Below are 21,612 nucleotides of genomic sequence, written 5' to 3' on the forward strand. Positions count from 1 at the left end.
ATGTTATGGCTCTGGTTGCGCCTCTGCATACCCCTTCGGGGATAAATGCGTGATGTGTGTCTGACCGCGATTGTCAATGATATCTGAAATAGCTTGAGATGTTTATATTATTGAAACAAATCGACTATATTACTGTTTAAAAAAATATAATCTAAAAAGACAGTTGAAAATTTGACCTTTAGGACAATTTTTTTTTAATTTGAATGCCAATACGTCTGAGCTGAATTTTTAGTGATCCCAGAATGATTTTATTTCGAATAACTTATAATATAATAATATTAATATCAGCCCTGTATTATATACTGTCCCACTGTTGGGCACGGGCCTCCTCTACTACTGACAGGGATTAGGCCACGCTGGCCTAGTGCGGATTGTTAGACTTCACAAACCCTCGAAATTCCTATCGAGAACTTTTCAGGTATGCAGGTTTCCTCACGATGTTTTCCTTCACCGTTAAAGCAAGCGATAATTCACAAAGAATACACACATAATTTTTTAAGAAAATCAGAGGTGTGTGCACTTGGGTTTTGAACCTGCGGACATTCGTCTCGACAGTCCGTTCCACAACTAACTAGGCTATCGCCGCTTAAACGAATAACTTAAGTTGGACATAATGATTTAATTTGAAGAATATAGCAAGATTTCAAACTTATTCTTCATAATAAAAGGTATTAAATTTAGTATTGAACGAAGACTTGACTTGGTCAGACCAGTAAAGCCTTTGTGATTTTCTGAAGGGCTAAGTAGGTATAAACTAAATGTTTTTAATGGCTCTTAAAGATAACATGTTGTTTTCAAACATGGCCGCTCCTCACCAATGTTCGAATGCATAATATGCACGTCCATTGTAATGCGTTCCGTTTGACGCAGCGTGCAATAATGTTTAATGATTTCTTTGTTTATATTAGTTTAGTCTTGGAGGTCTTTCTAAATATATTACAATGTCCTGGCTGGGATATTATGGCGTGGCTATTTGCGGAAACTGCGAAACGAGATATAATTTTTTTTTATAAGGCCACGGAAAAATGACCCAACTGCCACTGAAAGTAAAGTGGGATATAGATTGTGTCGACTGTTCGCTGAAGAGATATGAATACCCATCTCCAGTTGATACAATTATGCCGGCCTGATAAAACATGGATGTACACAAGCTGATCCTGGAGCGCGACACGCATAGGCGGTTCCAGGAGGTGAACAACTTGTTTCTTTTGTCACCATAAAAAAAGTTATTTACATGATTGATTTGGTTAATTTAGTAGATATGAAAATATTCAAGTAATCTTTGTGTTCATTACCTCTAATAGTCACTAGTTAGCAAGTGTTTCTCGGTAGAGTCATAATTGTTCAATCAAATATATCCACTTTAGAATCTGTGTTTAGCTTTAAATCTATAGATGTGGGTGGTTGATAATTGTTTGTGTCAAAATTGTGTTTAATTCCGAATCCTGACAGATTTTGTATGACAGGTTTGTTTTTTTAAATTTGAGTACAAATTACTATGGTACAACCGAATAAAGAGTAGTGCTAAAATTTCTATTCTGTATTCTAGAAACATTGTCTATTAAGTAATTTAATTTACCTATGACGTCAGAGAATAAACCCCGTAATTCCCAAATCATACTTTAGAGAATGTTACTTCTACTGTTTTCTACTTTCCTGGTACATAAAACGTTAAAACAGATGCTTTAATCAAGAATATAACTCCTACTGTTTCCTACTTTCCTGGTACATAAAACATTTGTAAAGAGATTTTAGTATTAATGTTGACAATAGACGTCAATTGTTCCGTTCCCTTTCTCTGCCTTCCTGGTATAATGTAGGAAGAATGGAAGATTCCATTGTGGAGGGCGAGTCAGTGACGTGCGTAAAGTAAGAACGATAACAATAAACGTTGCTAAACTCGGCTACGGGGAACGTTTACTAGTGATGTAAACATTATTGAGGGCTATTCGTATAATTTGTGGTAACTTTCTATGACATATTTTGCTTGAAATTAATTTTAGTTACGTTTGGAAGGATAAGTGGGAATAACTACCCCAAAATACGTATTATGTTGGTTCTCTGATGGTAAGTAAGGGGAGTTAATGTCACTTGGTATGTTTGCGCTGGTTTGAAGTGAATCAGTAAATAAATTCTTAATCTATCTAAACTTATTTGTTGCTGACAGGCAAATTTGAAACTAAGACTGTTGAATACTGAATAATTATGCGGATAATAAATAATTTCGCCAAATTAACATGTATTTCTTTGTAGTCCAAAAAGAGGTTAGTACTGTTGATTCCTAAGTATTTTAGTATTATTTTATAGTTTCACGATTTATTATTCAAAGTTAACACACTCCCAATGTTTATGCTATTGTATTTTAGTTGCAAATACGCTCTCCGGGGCGCTGTTACCATATAAAAAACAAATCATGTAAGCTTCTCTATAATTTATTATTATGAGTCATGTCAGATTGCCGTCTCCCCGGATTATGAGAGTGAAGGAACAGAGAGTGCATCTGAGTATTTCGCACACAATTGTGCACACAATGTCCTGCTTACCTGGCTGATCTCCGTTTGAGATTGGCCACCGTCGCCGAAATACAACTAGAAGGGATCCATTATTTTACTACGTAATATCGACTATATTGAAAAGGCAGATTCGATAAGTGGACAGGTACATCACTAATAATAACAATAGCTCATTGTAAATCGCGTGTATAAAGCCGGCCCGTTTCAGTGGAAATTGGATTAGTACCACACGATCTGGGTTTCTACGTGTTTATCAAGCACTTCCTTTGGTTTACTGCTATCCTGGTACCATAAACGCCTCGTTGAGATGTAATGATGTATATTGGCGATGACTACTTTCTTAATTCTAGAATTGAGCATGCCTCATTGGCTGATATTGAAACTGGTATGGTAGGCTTTGAACTGAAAGTTTCCGGATTCCATTCCAAGGTTGGCAAAATGGTCGTATTTTGGATTTTAACACACTTGACTTCACCTTTGATAATGAAAATTGTATTAAAACCGACATCAATCTTATTATAATAAAGCAGACATTGAGCCAACAATCTCGAGTCAAACAAATAAGTCATTGATTTAATAATACCATTATTCATTTTATTCTGAAGTAATCAACAATATTAACTGAGCGAGTCATCCACTGCAATTGCATTCAGTGAAGCGATTCGAGAGGATCACAAGGCTTTTGTATGCAAACAATTTCATGCACAATGCCGACGTAATGTCGTGTAAATAATATCAGCCCTGTATTATATACTTACCCACTGCTGAGCACGGGCCTCCTCTACTACTGAGAGGGATTAGGCCTTAGTCCACCACGCTGGCCTAGTGCGGGTTGGTAGACTTCACACACCTTCGAAATTCCAAATGTCCTTCCTAATGTCGTGTGGTAACAATAAAAACCTGACACAGTGTAGTGCCGCTGAGGCTTGCGACAATTGCATTTTCAGTACATTGACATCTCTGCCTGTTGCTAATTGGAATTAGGGTACCGGACTCATTTTTGTTCTTTACTATTAACAAATATTTACATAATATAAATTATAACACAGAAAGAATTATTAAAATCCGGTAAAAAATCAACAAGTTATAAGTCTTTGAATTTCGGTGGAAAGGGTAATTTACAAGAAACAGAAAAGACACGAAATACCCACATGTGACGTCATTGGGAATTACGACGCGTGCTAAAGAAAGAGGTGAAGCGATATCCCTACATCGCGCCCACTTCTGTACATTACAATATTTAAACATGAACTGCTCGCTCATTTTTTAACCAATTTTTATGCAGTTTTCGCAGCAGTGCTTCTTTTTCGTATTATTAAACATTACATATAGAATAATGTACAAAATCAAGCATAGGCCGGTCCCCTATTATTTTGATTATTCAGTGAACTGTATTATGGTCATCGGTATATAATGTACTACGTACTAGATCTGGCGTTCCGTATACTCATTGTATTCGACACAACTGTACTGCAATCCGTACACCTGACTTTAGTATGATTTCAACATTGACAGCGTGTGGTTATGTACAGTGACGCTCATAAAATAAGAATTCGTGTCTAAGTGTAAACCTGGATGTGAATAAAAAATATTAGTCAAATAAGTAAAATTATTTGTTATTCAAGTGAATAACTAGGTTATAACAGTGACGTTGTAGTTGCGATTTTAGTTCAGATTTTGAACAAATAGAATATACGTCCGTATCTATAGAATATACGTCAATGATTATGGAATAATTTCCTTTATAGGATACTTTATTAATTGAGTTTGCTCGCTTGCGGTAGAATCGCTGTAGAAACTACTGTGAAGTAACAGCTACAGTATTTCGTATTATGAGGGATTTCCAGAGACAGTAATACCCCCTATTCCGTCCCTGTCCCTTGCCTTTAAAACGGTATTGCATCAGTAGCTCTCACATGACAATATCAAGGCCCATATTGTTTACAGAACTATGTTATTAAGACAGTTATACTCCCTATCCCATCCCTGTTCTTTGCCTTTTAAACAACAATATTGCATCAGTGGCTTTCACACGACAATATCATGGCCCACATTGTTTACAGAACTATGTTAAAAAAAATAGTCCCTACTTCTTTGATAGTACCAATGAGTGAGCAATTTTACATTTAATGCTCTTGGCTTTTTCTAAGAAATGCAGCGATTACAATATTTATATGCATATATTCAATACAGCGCCAGAATGACGCGACAGTATTGTTAACATAGTTTGTTCTGTGAATAATTCGCTGGACTCAGCTGCCAATCGGATTGTGTTCTGTTTTATTGGGATTAATTGTTTGTTGGTGTTGGTTACATCGTCGAATGACAATTAGATGACCTTAGCTTAGTTGTTTTGAATCCTGACTTTAAAATAAGCAAAGATTAGACAGGTTTTTATGGTAATGCCAAGTTTAAATTACCACGTTTTTTTTAAATAGGTTTTTTGTGGAACAACTGTATGCAAAATCATTTTTAAATATAATTGTTATAAAAAATACATACATTATTTATATTTAAATGGCACCCATTAACACTAGGAAATATATATACGATTCCTTCTCAGAAGTCTTAACTCGTGCATCTAAAAATAAAATACACTGTAGGTATATTTAATTAAATCGGTACCCAAAAGACCGGCTGCCATATTTGAAGACACTGTGAGCTCATTCTGCGTAGAACGGATCGTCAATAGCTAAAACAATTAAAAGTGTTGTATAATTCTTAAATGTAGGTAGATATTGTAATTTACTTTTCGGAAGACCATCATCTCAGCCCCCCTCGTGACCATGAAGGCTGCAATGTCTTCGAATCGTCGGGAGAAAATTATACTATAATAAATCGCGGTAAAATCCGTAAAATAATTTTATTTTAATAACATACACTAATACTTAGTAAAATGTTATTGATAGTTTTCTTTCTGAGTTAATTTAAACACATCCATCCATCATTCATCTTCCTATAGGTACCTGACCTTTTAGTTTCCTACACTAGCGGGAAGTGCAATATTTCCTACGTTTCGTTTCCTTATTATGCATACCTTGATTTCTATTCAGGTGATGTCATGCCCTTAACGGAACTTCAAGACTATTTTTATCTTTGCATATATTATTATTCAAATGTATGATAAAACGAGTTATTATCTCGAAGTTACAGGAGAAACAGTAGGTATATTACACAGATTTTAAATCACAAAGTACTGCAATGGATTGCTCTGCGCTTGCCACCCTAAGTCATGGTGTTCTCTTAAAATGATAAGTACGAGTATATTATGTATAGGTATATATATTACTCTTGTGATGAATAAAAAGAAATTTGGACATATAATCCAGGACATCACAAGACATCTTCCGCTTTTTATTCTACGTGGAAGGTTCAGACTCATATATTTACGCTTAACGCAGAGGTTTAACTGGTAGGAAGTCTGTACATAATTCATTTTTAATACCACAAATCATCCTTTGGTGCCTCCAAAGGAGGATTTGTCGTATTTTAATGTATATTTTTTTCCCCGTGGTTTGATATAATGATTTGTTTACGTTCTCTTTTGTATAGCTTCGGAATGGTCCCATTTTAATTTCATTGGTATAGGACTTCAAAGACGCAGAGGAGAACTCCGCAAAATGAATTAGGACTATGATAATTCACTTTTTATGTAAACCTTTTGTATTATAAATAAAAATTAAGCGCATAAAGTATTAAGTGTAACTTAATATTTAAAAATATCCATCCCACCTTCGCTTATGCCTGATAGCATTCGAAATAAACACCAAATAATATGAGATGCAGGAAACATATATCATAGCGTTTATTTAGAATGTTCTGGACTGAGGCCAATGATCTGGTATGCTGAGTTAACATGAAGACTCCAATTTTCGTAATACTGCTAACCTCCATCAGGACCTTGGCGAAGTGACAACACGAATCGTACAGTCCGATTTAGATCTGTCAAGTTAGGAAATATGACTGTCTCGCCCTCATGCACTGCAGCTGTAAGACAGACAGTGGCTTGTGCGAGTGTGTATAAGTTTATGACACGAAATTACTCGAATAGGGCAAAAATATCTGGACTTGTTAAAAAGTTCACTGTCAAAGAAATTCTTGTCAAAAGTAGTTCATATTCCAGTCGTTGTGGAGATTAGCTGTTTGTCGGATCTCCTCACTAGTTGGCGCCAGGTTAATATATTCTGGGTTGTCACCTCTAGTTATTGGGCTTTCTTGGGATTTCTCTTTATATGCGACCACAATTCGACGGCGGGTAGTCTCTACTTCTTTCTCTTCTGGCAGATCTAAGGCAACTTGTACCTAGTAGTTATAGTACGTTGATTAACCCTGACTACTATGCATTAAAAAATAAACAATCTAAAATTAAGGAAGAACATGTATTTACACAGTCAGACGTGTATATAACCTTAACTAAAACTTCTAGATAACCACACAGGTAGATAGCATATAAACTGAACGTAGGAAAAATACCTTCATTTTGAAATTAGTCGTAATTAATTTTATGTTTTAACAGACAGATGGTGTATTATATTTATACATTAAAAATGAAATTTAGTTACGTATTGTTTTTCAGATAACGGATTACTAACAGTTTTTTACGTTGTTTTTCGGACTTGGCTACATTTCCAGTCAAAAAAAGACTATCTTGCCAACGATTTTTTCTAGTCTTTTTTCATTTTGAAGACTGTTTGTTGTTCGTCAATTCATATTTCAAGTTTAATTTATTTATTGTGAGATGAAACGTAGATTATTGGGAATTTAGTAATATTTTAACCCACGTAAGTCTGTCTCATTCCGGCATCAGCCTGTATATATTCGGTTCCAAAAGCCGGCATAATTGTGTCGACTGACGAGGGGTAATCATCTTTCGTCAGTCGACATTCTACCACAGTCGACTTACCATCAGGTGCAGTGAAGTAATTTTTTCGTCCCCATATAAAAAGGAATACTTTCACCCAGTTGATGTACTAAATATATCTAAATGTGTACCTGTTTTTAAACAGTAATTTCTGTGGTGTCAACAAATGGTCTCATGAGGTGTTTTTAATCATCTCTCGATAAAAACTTACCACCAGGAGCAGTGTCCGTATAAAAAAGAAAGATATACTTTCATCCAGTTGAAGTACAAAATATATCTAAATGTGTATTTGTTTTCAGACAGTTATATCTGTGGTATCAATAAGTGGTCACATAAAATGATTTAAGTTACCTTTTAATACAAATACCTGTTTTTTTGTTACAGAGCTCTTCCGCGCGACGCCAGCCGTGGTGTGGCACTGGTATGCATTCAACATTTCGATAGTTTTTTCTAGACCCAAAATGTCTTGATAAATCTATATTAATATATAACGCAGACGAGACTGTGTGTTTCAATGCGTTAATATCAGGAACTACTAAAAGGATTTTGATTTTTTTTCACTAATAGGAAGCTACTACTCCTCTGTGCTATATATAGTCTATAGGCTACTTTTATCCCGACAAAATATAAAACGGGACTTTTATCCTGGGAAAACTTTTTCACACAGATGGAGCCGCGAGCAAAAGCTAGTGATGGATAAAGGCAACTACATGTTATGATGAAGAAAGTGATAGATAATGGCAATTATACTTTATGATGAAAATAGGTGTGGATTAGTTAGTATAATTCGTGTCACTGTCCTTATGAATGCTAGCGAGACTAACTTGGGATTTAAAGATATTACCATGATCTCCTATCTCAATTCTCATTAATTGTCTAATCTTATCACCAGCGTATTATAACTGAACTCCAAAAACGGGTGAGGTTCTTAATCCGTTTGTTTGTCTATTTTTTAAGTTAATAATTTAAGTAAGATCACAGGTCCCTATTCCGTCTACGTGGGTATATCCGTCTTTATGCAGTTTCGCGCATTCTATACGAAGAACAACTTCGATAGTCGTACAGGTAGGAGCGTAAAATAATCCTCTATTTATCTATACGGCTATCAAAACGGTCCTTCGAATAAAAAGCCGGTAATTGCCAAAAGACGGATATACCCCCGTAGACGGAAATGGGCCCCCTGACCTTACCTGTATAGTTCAGACTTTCATAATTTAATTATCGAGTGTGAATTTATTGATGGGTTGTAATATATTATTTTGTTTGTGTGATTCTTATTGGATCCTTTTTATTCATCACGGAAATAATTCATCATGAAATCACATGTTATTCTATTTATACAATATTTCTCGGTATTTACATACATATATTGACATAAACGTTGCCTTTTATTTGATATAGCATTTTAATTGACTCAGTAATGCAGGAAAATGCAATATATTGCACACGTATACACTCACACATACACAAACGCACACACACAATGTATATACACAATTAATCGCGTGTGTGATAAATTATGACGCTAGCTAATGAGGTGCTGTCATAATAGTAACAAATTTTTAAACGTTTTTATTCCAATTTTAAATAATGACGTTGAAATATGACACACGTCAGTCAAGCTTGTAATGTTTTGAATGGCTCGAGACATGGAATGGATATTACGTATTACCCGTGTTATTTTCAAAACCGACCATAATATGACTGGTAGTCTAAGATTAAAATTAGTTCAATTTGTCATCTATTATAACACAGACGGAAATCCACCTTTTGTGGATACAGGCAGTCATAATGATAAATGTAAATTTGTTTATGCAAAAATAAACCCCACTGTATTCAATTATAGTTAATGCAACGCATTGAAAGAAGTTGAACGTTCAATAGAGTATTTATGAGACTAGATAAAACGCAGTTTAAAACGCATTAGTGTGGAGTGCGCCCAACATTTGTAAATATAAGTGGAAACAGATGGATGTTTATATATTAATATATCAAGTACATTAGTACTTGATGCACAAAATATCTGCATTAAAACAAAAAGTATTTACGTTTACTTTTATATTACATGCATTCACGGTTTTACCTTTGAAGGTTAGGCAGAGGTACAACTAATTTAACCACTATTCGGCAACTTTATACACACATCACGCATTTGTCCCCGAAGGGGTATGCAGAGGCACAACCAAGGCACCCATTTTTCGCCATGTGCCTATTGCCTGACTGAGATATTACGGGCTGATACTGAGCAGAAAAATCCAAATATCACTTTGCCCGATATAATAATCCCAATATGGGATTCTTACCCAAGACCTTAGAGCGTTGCCGTACCTGGAATGCAGTACAAGTACGTCACCGAGGTAACTGATAGGGGACAATCATATCTGTACCCAGCACTATATTACACTGCACTATACCAAAAAAAAACAATCAGTGTGTTTAGTTTGGTAATACTAAAATTACACTAAGTTTGCTTAACTTCGGAATTGAACCTAGCAGCCTTTGTAGGTACTAGACTTTACTAGGTTAATGAGGAAATAAACATTGCAAGCGTCTGATATTTACCAGGAAAACTTGATTAATGAACGTTTCGTGCTCTTGACCCACAAGGGCTTATCGCAATGACAATAGTATCAAACAGTGGTAGTCTTAGATTTGCAGTTACTTTATGTCTTAATAACGAAGATCAACTTGGGTACAACTCGCCAGTATTCAGACTTTGCAAGGTCTTTAACATCTATCCACTATCTATGCTGGTGGTAGGATATATTTTATATCCGCTCGGATAGCGACCACCGTACACAAGATGTTAAAACCCGTCATAGTGGCCCACGTGTGTCGCGTTCCGCGGAAAACTTGTGTATATCCGAAAAATATTTGTATTAAATATTTTAAAAAATACTTATGATTACGTGTCCACAGTAAGTTCATCCAAAATTAAATATTTCGACAGCCATATACTTAATTTGGAAATACCATTAGATTGGTCTGAGATTGTAAACGCAAAATGCGAAGTCATTAAGCTAATTTAATCAAAATCGGTTGGTGGGGGATTTCCCGATATCAAATGAATCACACTGATTAATTTATGTTGACAGGGTGGGCAAATACTGTTAGTGTTTCTAAAAGACGATATCCTGATAAAAGGGGGGTTAAGGGAATAAAAGGGCCTTAGATGAGATGCCTTTCTACAATTGTTAACGCTCATAAAAAGAAAAATGTATGCGAATGATATATCCAAAAAGCTTCAATTATACGAACTGATTACTAACAGTAATTGTACGCAATTATTGATAGCAATAATCAATTTTGAGTATCTGTCCAAAGACTGGTAAATTATATCAACGCGCATGTTCTAACAAGGTAACTTTTCAAACAATAATTCTGTGCGATTATGGCTTCTCAGAATGCTTTAGTCTATCGCTAGGCTAATGGACATACCCATGTTTTATTGTTAACATTAATAAGAAAGATATTATGAATATAATTTAGTGATTGTGTGATATCTTGGGGAATATAAGTAAACATCCTTTCGTCACCTGAGATGCCTCATTGAAAATCAACGCTGTGGTGTCAGACTCGTAGTTGGTACTAAAGCAAGAAGCTGAATGAGGATTCATTTTATTGGCATAATAGGTATAATTTATACTTAAATATTTCAAGTTTTATGTTTTTTTTTATATACCTTTGTTGGGTATAGAACGGACTGCCGAGACGAATATCCGCAGGTTCGAATACCAAAGGGACACACCTCCGACCTTTCTAAAAAAATAATGATGTGTGTATTCTTTGTGAATTATCGCTTGCTCTAACAGTGAAGGAAAACATCAAGAGCAAAACCTGCATACCTGAGAAGTTCTCTATAGGAATTTCGAGGGTATGTGAAGTCCACCAAACCACATTAGGCCAGTGTGGTGGACTAAGGCCTAATCCCTCTCAATAGTAGAGGAAGCCCATGCCCAACAGTGGGACAGTATAATACAGGGCTTATATTATTATTATTATATGTTTTTATTCTTGTTTTGTTATGTTACTATGTGCACTTTACACCTACTGTTTGCGTTTTATAATAAATATTTTCTCTTTTTTTTCTATATCAATCAAAGAGATTAATGATACATATTATACCCCAATATAAAATCAACGTTAACTGAATAAACAACATGAAAACAGTTCTGACATTAACATGTTAAATTTATTCGTGACCTTGACTTTTCTGGTCATTGAACTAACTTCTAGGTTAGACGTGTGTGGAAAGAGATGGAATATATCACCGTCCCTCTCACACGACATTGTCTGTTCTTTTGTGTCTGCATTATCATTTTTGTTATATTTAGATCAGCCTATCGCGACGAGCATAAGTTGTGCGCGCTTCGAGAGGTTTTTATTTTTATACCCGACTACAGTTAAGTAAGGAAGAGTCATAATTTTCACCCTATATATGCAATATACATCCATTTTATGTTTCACTCTAGGGTCGCTTTCGGGAGAGTATGCAAACTATTTTCTGGCATACGGGAAACTTACCTAGTAACTATTAACTAACATTGAACATGGGTACTGAAGCCGAAGCCATAATAATACGAGAAACTACCACCAACTATAGTATACGTGCCACTTCAAAGTTAAATTGGACAAATGAGCTGCATTGCTCATGCTAATTATGTTGCAAAAAACTAGCCAATTGTTTCAATGATGGAAATTTTTTTAATATTGCATTGTTTTTATAAACGAGAGCTGTCGAACACACAAACACAGACACACACAAATAAACATCCAAACACAAAACCATTTATCAGTATGCGTCATAATGGCGACATTATAAAACTTTATTATACCTACATTTATTATCTGCGGTGATAATTCATACCTGCTACGTGCGAGAGTGGGGAAAGTCGATATTCATACTCTATTGCGAGATGTCATATAAGTCGAGATAGGAAATGCGTTAGTAAATATGGAGAAGTCTGTCTGGATTGGTAACATCATACCCACTTATTCATGGACGTTATTTATCTAAGGACGGAGCATAGCTGTGATAACAAGTCTGTTTCTCAGTGCTGACGGCATGGCAGCCTTCGCAGTGCGTAGACATAGGGTCGTTGTGATTGATAAATATTGAGATACAACTTGAATCTAGTTGGCTGTCAGATAAACAAACTTGAACAAACAGCAAGCTGTCAGATAAACAAAGCTGAGAAACAGACTTGTTATCACAGCTATGCTCCGTCCTTAGATAAAAAACGTCTATGAATAAGGAGTATAGTCGTTTAATCGTGAAGCAGCAGAAAAACTCTACAGGGGGAGACTAATAGGCATTAAAAATATTACAAGTGACGAGTGGGCACAAGATACGAATTTTAGGGGTCCAGTGGGTGCGGAGTCGCATTTTATAAGCGTTGTTGTGTTCCCGATGAAATGACATTAGAGTTTGTATAGTTTGCCATTATGATATGTATGTCTGTTATAATGCAGCTTAATCGTTTCGCCAATCAATTATCGTCAAAATAAAAATCAATGTTTGTCCTCTATGCGTTCCGACACCTTGATCAGATTGTGCTACAACTTTGGCGAGGTCTTCTGGTCCCAAAAATCTATATAATTAATATTTCTTCGATTTTAATGAAACTTTTTGCACCATTTTTGGTAATATTATTTTGACATATTTCATTTATATTACTTCATATCAAAGAGAATTCTTTACATCATATTTGAGCATCATATACTCTTTATTTCTTTATACATATTTTACGTATATTGCAATTAAAACGTAGTGATTACATTCATTTTCATTCGTATAAAAAATAGTAGTTCCTTAAATCCCATAAAATGTGACATAACGCCATCACTTTCAATTTGTCGATTCAAATTCATTGAACGAATAATGCTATTGAATACATAATGTTATTAAAAAACCTATTGAACTAGATGTAAGTAAATCACATCTGAACGTAGTTAATCAACCTTTGCAGTCCACTTGTGCTGTACTAACCGGTTCTAACTCGGGTCGCACCCCCGTTGTGTATAGGGTTGTCAATTACAAAACATAAGTACGATGTAAATACCATAGGCGTAGCTAAGGGCAAGGTTAGTCGGTGCCCACTCTAAAAAAACTTAGCGCTTACAGGGGCATCGCGTGGTGCAGGCCTTTTTTGAATTCGACGACCTTTTTTTTTGCCAACACCAGCCGCCCCCAGTACTTAAAATCCATAGCTACGCTAGTCGTCAATATAATGTAAGCTCTACGCCCTAAGCATACAAATACTGCTTAAATTATACTCAATATTAAAGTATTAAAAATATGGCTTCTCGTGTGCATCTTCATATGTAATGTAGAGTGCTAGCACATACACGCTCACTCACGCCTTTCATCCCTGAAGAGACGCAGAGGTGCAACTGGTGTACTCACATTTAGTCGTACGTATTCCTTATTACTGGCTCAGAATTCATAATATTAGCAAAAATACTCACTCAACAAAATATAATACTCTTTATATAATTATTCATAGTAGTGCCAACTCTGATTCCTTAGTACAAAAGGCCGTGCCTTACAAGATCTCGTACTGGATATTTTCAGTTTCCGTCGGGCTGAGCGGTGCGTTCCATTGACACAACTAGGGCAGCCTCGGCTTTACCTGTTTGAGGTAATTTCGGTTGATTGCACCACACGAGGTCGGACGCAATGAGGAACTTGTTATAGGATTAGTGGCATGAGTAAGGAAATGAATTTATTGAACTCTTGAATTCTGTCCCTTGATAAGGTTTTATCTATAAAGGTTTTAAACTGCTGAAGCTAGTCTTCAGTGACAACTGACAATGAAAATTAATAACGTTATGTCTATACTTTTACTGCCAACCCTGATTTTAACTGTTGGTACAAACTAAAAACGTGTTCATACTCGATATACGAAATATTAATTTATTAGCACTGCCATATTGTACATATATTAAGGAGGTATAAATAACCCATTAAACTTCATTTTACGTTTCGTTCACGTAAAAACGTGAATGGAGTTTATTTATATTAGCAAGCATAGGTAAAATCGTGCTGAACGTTTTTTTTAGCGTATGTTCAGGGCCGCACTTTGGTACCATGCGGAGTCAAGTGTGTCTTGCGCAGTCATCCAGATTAAGGAATAAATTCTTCGCGTATTATCACTCATTTCACGTCAATTTGACTAAATTCTATTTGAATTTTATACGACTTACAACTTTTTGAGTCTATTTGAGCATATATGGGTTTTATAATCTGTTTATGTTTTGTTCCAGATATAATCCAGTCAGCAATATTTTGAAATGCTACTTCTGCTGATATTGAACTATTCGAAACCTTGAATCTTAATGCCAAGAAGGTGCGAGCCGTTTGAGACTCGAAAGCGACACGCCGTTGAAAGTGTATTTATTAAAAGTGTGAGATCGAGGACTAGCCGGTCCTTGATGTCATCGACAAGTTACAATCCTTGCGCTCTCAAACTTTGTATATCGAAGAGGCCCTGCCGCTACTCCGCTAGAGATCCCAGGTTAAGACACTGGTCCAGAGAATTCGAGATCTACTCGCCGTAGATTCTCTCCCTAATTGGATTTATAATCCAATTCTGGTAGTTTTCACACGGTCCTATAGAGGACTGCGTTTGAACGTTCCTAGTACGTACCTAAATTCGTACTTAAAAGCATCCCTTTCGGAGGCTAATGGACACGCAAACAAATGCAAATGGAATTGCAGGTAAAGGGAAGCCTGATGGCCATGGATGGAATGTACCGTCTGAAGAGAAGAAGACTACGTCTCCCTCGCTGCCGAAGACGAACGATGTTAAATCCATAGATGGTATGATCGATAGTCAGAAAGATGTGAAAGATATTGAAGAGAATAAAAAGCACCCGTTTCGAAGGCCAGCAGATACGCATACGGTCTACGCAAATGGTGTTGCAGGCCAAGAGAAGCCTGTTGAATATGCATGGAAAACACCGTCTGAAGAGGAAAGTACTACATCCCCCCTTTTGCAGGACACGAAAGATATTAAATATATAGACGGTGTGGTTGATAATAAAGGATCTAAAGAGCTTGACACCCTTGCGGTGGGCTACCATAAAGATGGACAAAAAGATGAAGATGCGGTTTCTACTAATGAAGGTGTTAAGTTCTTTGGCTTGGGAGATACAGACAGTATTTGCTCTAGCAAGCCACCGCCAGAAACGGGCCCTGCCATACCAGATGGCGGTTGGGGATGGGTGGTCGTGGCCGCCTCATTCCTCGTCGCCACTGTTGCCGATGGCTTGGCTTTTTCTTATGGCTTGATGCATGACAAATTTGTCATATTCTTCGAAACCAGTGAAGCCAAAACATCACTGATTGGAAGCTTGTTTATCTCTGTACCGCTTATTGCTGGTCCGATCATGAGTGCCTTGGTCGATAGATATGGATGCAAAAATATGACAATAGTAGGAGGAATTGCTTCCACAATCGGATTTGTAGCGGCGTCCTATAGTAATTCAGTAGAGGTGCTGTACTTCACCTATGGTATTATGGCTGGGTTGGGAATGGGCCTGCTGTACGTAACGGCCGTTGTATCAATTGCTTTTTGGTTCGAGAAACGTCGTAATTTGGCTGTTGGCTTGGGATCCTGCGGAGTAGGATTTGGCACATTCATTTATTCTCCTTTAACGACATATTTATTGGAAGAATTTGGCTGGAGAGGTGCCTTACTGCTTCTCGCTGGCACTGTACTTAATGTGTGCGTCTGCGGCGCTGTCATGAGGGACCCAGAGTGGTTGATATTAGAACAAAAGAAAGCGAGACAGCTAAATAAGTCAAAGAGAGCGTCAAGTTCCGTATCTATATCAGCAAAGTCTGGCGGAGGTGAATCCGTTTACCCAGGGTACGATGATTTGAAAACAATGATGAAGAGCGGAGAGACTCCAGAGTACATTTTAACGGCTTTAGTCGCGTCGATAGCTGAGGCTGAGAACTTGGAAGCAGCTACTAAAATGAACGCAGATTTGTCTCAACAACATAAAGTTAGCTCTGTGATCAACTTGCCTACTTTCTTAAAGCAAAGCGAGAAGGTGAGTTTTCTGTTATCATCTTTAAAATGTTAATTCCTTGTCCCTAATTTTTAATAGCTTTTTAAAAATTGATCTGTACCAGCTCGCAACATATGTAAAGCATTTAAAATTATGTGAACATTGCTATATAGATTTAACCAAATATGTTCCTTTGTTTATATGTGTTTAAATCTTACTGTAATAGTTATGTAATATCGATAACTGTCTTCTTTACACAGGTGCCTGCCGAAGTACTCGATCAATTAGTATTAAATAAACGGCTATACAATATCATTTTGCAAAACTATCCTTCGTTATTGGCATTGAGAAGCAACTCAGAACAAAAACTGCCTGTAGAATCATCAGAGAAAGCTAAGCCGGTCAAAATGTCTATGAAGTTCAAACTGAACAAGAAAGAAAAGAAGGATTTTGAGTCGAAACTCGACGTAGTAAAGCAGAAATTACTTCAGCCTATCCCAGAAAACAAACCAGCATTGATAGCGCCGAGGCCCGAACGTCAGGATTGGTTTTCAAGGCATTTTCACACTGATCACCATTATCTGAGAGATATAAGGGTGCACAGGAATTCTATCATGCATCGTGGAGCTATGATGAACATTGCGAAGTACAAACTCCGTGCGTCGTCTTGTCCTGATATTTATAGAAATTCCATGTGGTCGGTTGAAGATCAAGAAGAAAAGGTAATTTGTTTTAAAAAATAATGTTAAAGAAATAAAATTTTAACTAGAAGAAGCCTTTAGAAGCAGTTGCGGGAATAAACATGTGATTGGCAAATAAATAAAGATTGTGCAAATATTTGGCTTAACAAAGTTTACAACTTCATTACCTTTAAAGCTTCTGTTGAATATAGTCCCTTAATTGAAGTTCAAATATTTAATATTGCTATCAATATTTATGATTATAATTTTTAGTTTTGAGTACAGATGATAAATGTACTTTATTACTTTATTTACTCTATCTTTTTCTTTCCGTAATTAGTAAATTTCTTTAGCCGTTTCAACACATAAGTATATAATACATACTTATGTATTGAAACGGCTAATAAAATACTATTTTATTTTGTGCATTAAATTTCTTATATAAAACTCCGAATTTGTAGACTTGGGGTAAGCGTGTCATCGATGTCATCAACAAAACCTTCGACTTCAACATGTTCACGGAGTTCCATTTCCTGATGATGAACCTTTCCACCCTGGTGCTGTTCATCTGGTTTATTGTTCCGTACTTCTACATTTCTAACTTCATGTCCATGAGCGGATATTCAGAAGCAGATGGGTCTTGGATGCTGAGTACTTTTGGTGTTGCTACTATTATTGGTATTGTAAGTATGATGTATAATATTATCTTTTGGAAATATATATTTTAAAACTATTATATTTCCAGTAGCAAAATTGATAAATTTCGATTTTTTATGATAACACTATCAAGTTAAAACTAAGAGGAAAATGGTACTTAATATGATTCTTAAAAGTCGAAATTTGGAATCTCTTAAGTCTTGATAAGATTAGGTAAAGCTTTTATACGTAGTAGTTGTTATATATTTGTGATGATTTAGGATTAAAATTTTATGTTTCAATATATACCTACTTAATAGTCTTTTTTTATTAACATCATCCAGTCACTCATTTGTTTGCCATTAGACTTTTTATTACTTAAGCTATTTACGACTTTAATCACTTCAGATAAAGATCTTTACAAATTCATCTTATCAGTCAATGAGAAACCGTAACCAAAGTCACGGCTTGCAAATACTAATGAACGTATTTAATCAAACTACGGAATATTATCATAAAATTCTACCTTCACTTGACACAATGTTGAGATTATCTCGAGTGATTATAGTTGATACGATTAGGTATTCTAAAGAATAGGTATTAGATAAAAAATATATGTCACTGAGATGACATCTAACATAATGCCTGTTACGATAGTTATCGTGCATTAGTCTCGATTGTTCTGAGGTCTCGATACAATGCAGATTACAATGACATTGACATAAGCCGCAATAACTGCAGAAATAGATTTCCGTTTCAGCTAAAAGCTACCTAAATCATATTTTTGATATTGCTTGAACGGTCTAGTTTAAAGTTATACGAATTTTGACCTAACTAAATTAATGTAGATATGATAATTTCAAAATCTGCAATGATCAATAAACTCAATCTTTCCCAACATAAAGAAAGTTTCACGTTTTTCAGGTTGGTCTCGGCTGGATGGGAGATTTGCCTTGGGTCAACGTCACGAAGACCTACGCCATATGCCTCGTCTTCTGCGGCATCTCTATCATTATGTTCCCTGTCCTCATCCGTCTCCTGGACCCCACAGCCCGTTCCAGTTTCTACATCCTGGCCATCAACGCTGCGATCTTCGGACTCATGTTCTCTAGCTCATACTCTTACACCCCTAGTATCCTGGTGGAGCTAATTGCGTTGGAACGGTTTACCATGGCGTATGGCCTTGTCCTGCTAAGCCAAGGTGTTGGACATCTCATCGGGCCGCCTATTGCTGGTAAGATTTTATTTCAGGTCTTTTGAAATTTCGGGTAAAAAATGTAGGTAGTTTGAGAAATTATGGGTCGTAAATATATAAAACTGCTCAAGGCTCTTTATTCGGGTGAGGGCCTTTCGGTACCATCATACTTGGTCTAAATTCTCATTTATTAGACATACGTGTAGATTATCTGCAGAGGAGGAGACAATCATTAATAACTTGTTTTATAACAACACAGCGCAATGACCTATAGTGAATCTCTTGCGATAACTGAAGAATTCTCTTAGTATTGCATATAAGCCTGACAACGTCAACAGTTCTAAAATTTTGCATTAACAATGCAATGATCTCATCGTTGGTCATGCAGTTACAGCCGTCCTCGGCCATATTTAGATGTATATGGTTATGGTCAGTTTGTATTGTCTGCCAAAACATGTACGAACAGACAACCTTCACTTCACAAGTTAAAGGGTGTTTCTGATAAACCTTAGTACACCAAAGATCTGAACCTTCTTGTTGATAATCGAAGCTAGCCCAACTTCTTTGATGGCTACACTAAGAAATATTTTTTTTGGACTAAACGTGGCAGCACCAAAGGCTTCCTATATAGAATTTTATCTCGTCTGCATTTAACAACCCTATAAACTTTGCTAGATCATCTAAATTTTATTTATTAATTGTTATTTCAGGTTCCCTACGTGATACTACGGGTTACTGGGACGCTGCGTTCTATATGGCTGGTATCTGGGTGATTGTGTCTGGGTTCCTAGTAGGCGTGATACCTTACACCCAGAACTTCAGGATCTGCGGCAACGCACCCCTGGCTAAGGATGTCGCTGGAGAACCAGACCCTGGCATCAAGATTATCATCGCCCATTAACCGGATAATATTATATAATTAATTTAAATTAAATCCCTATAAAATAATCTAATAAAATATCTTTATCAGTCTTTAATAGTGCAAAACAGTAGTACATAATTTCGAGATTTTTAAAAAAAAGTCATGAAAGCTACAATCGTACAGCCGAATTGACATAACTAATATTCTTGAAAACTTTTAGAAAATTTTGATATATTCTAGCAATGTGCTTTAATTATTTGCTAGGCACTTACTAGATTACAGATAGATAATATGTATTTGAAGACTCTCACAGAGATTTTTAAGCCTTCTCATTTTGAATTTGACATAGTAGACAGTTGTACAATGCCGTTAAGCGGTACTACCAATATTAAAACATAAATATGTTATGTTGCCAGCACTGTTAGAGTTGTCAATCTTTATTTGTGATTTATCACTTTTTGTATTTTTTATTATTTCCTTATGTACTTTTTATTATATTTTTGTAGGTGTTAGAACGCACTTAAATTCTTTGTTTAAAGATATTATTTATGCTTAAAGATTGCGTTTTTGAGTGTGACTAAGCATGTTTATTCAGATGATGTTGCAAATCTTGGTACCTTTTTACATGAATATGATATTTTTTATCACTTAGAGATTTTGCAGAATGTTCAGTGCTGATTAGTTCCAATTAATGTATGAGTGCCTGTTTTAGTATGTTCTAGAATAATATAATTATCATAATGGCGTATGCATATTTTTTGCCTATTAATTAAAGTATTGTACTTATCACATATAATATTGTTTGCACTTTTGATTGTAATCGTAGTTTTAATGTTATTATTTATATCATCATCGCCATAGACAACCGAAAATGGCGGAAAAATATCAGAATATGGAAAAATATGATCTCCAAATTCATGTATGGGTGAGTTGGGGTATCACCGGTTTACGGGTAATCACGTTGTTTTAATATTACTGCTAAACTGTAACTAAAACTAATACAGGGAAAAACAATTTTGGTACGCTACAAATGTCACTTCAAGCTGTTTTGTCCGTATTAGGGAATGTTGTCGGATTTAGGCTTTAGCAGTTATCATGAAACAAGTTTTCATGATCCGGTACTACCCCAAGTCACCCTATAATATTAATTGGAGCGTATTTTACTATATATTTATTTGTGGACATTTCTTACGAAGGTATTTTTGTGTGACTTGCTTTAATGTTTAGGTACTTATATCAACAGGACGCAAAAAGTTTATTTAGATTTTGCGTTATGTTTAATCGCCTTAGGCTAAAATGGCATAGTAATTTAGAATTGACTTACACCGTATACTCCTAAAAAATATGAAGATAATACAAAAATAACTATCATTAAATTAATTCTCAAATTAATAAATTATTAAAATCCTTACATTTTTTTCCATGGGATAAAAGTGTGTAATAACGAGGATGACGTATTATATTTTTTTTTATTATTAGCTAATGACAGCTGTCAATATATATCACTGCCCAAAAAAATGCAGGTATAATTAAAACTAAATTATTTTGATATTTTTGTATTGAATATTATTGGATAAAATAAATGCCTAATTTACTTGCCATTTGGAAACACCGATTATTATGATGATTTTATTGTTATAGTGGTAATTTTCAAAGTATTTTAGAGTGTAAGTTTGTCTACTTAGATTTATATTATGTTTCAAATATTAATCGTGTATCGATTTCTATGTATCATTATATTATTAAATGAATTTATCAATCAAGTATTTTCTAAACATTTTATTTCTGAAAACTTCCACGTTATAAAATTTGCAACGAAACTCGCGTAACGACTACCTGCATTACAA

The 21,612-nt window shown here is 35.5% G+C and overlaps 1 protein-coding gene across 1 annotated transcript in view; it reads left to right on the top strand.

The window, feature by feature from the left end:
- LOC115448689 overlaps window positions 1-21,531 on the top strand; it is a 41,703-nt gene extending 20,172 nt beyond the window's left edge. Inside the window, exons 2-7 of the mRNA XM_030176201.2 lie at window positions 7,759-7,795; window positions 14,641-16,434; window positions 16,653-17,114; window positions 17,534-17,755; window positions 18,633-18,942; window positions 19,614-21,531. Of these exons, the coding sequence (XP_030032061.1) occupies window positions 15,061-16,434; window positions 16,653-17,114; window positions 17,534-17,755; window positions 18,633-18,942; window positions 19,614-19,804 (2,559 nt within the window). The 5' untranslated portion in view covers window positions 7,759-7,795; window positions 14,641-15,060 and the 3' untranslated portion in view covers window positions 19,805-21,531. The remainder of the gene's footprint in view (window positions 1-7,758; window positions 7,796-14,640; window positions 16,435-16,652; window positions 17,115-17,533; window positions 17,756-18,632; window positions 18,943-19,613) is intronic.
- The last annotated feature ends 81 nt before the right edge of the window (window positions 21,532-21,612 follow it).

Source organism: Manduca sexta, chromosome 12 (assembly GCF_014839805.1).
Source record: "Manduca sexta isolate Smith_Timp_Sample1 chromosome 12, JHU_Msex_v1.0, whole genome shotgun sequence".
NCBI classification, from domain to species: domain Eukaryota; kingdom Metazoa; phylum Arthropoda; class Insecta; order Lepidoptera; family Sphingidae; genus Manduca; species Manduca sexta.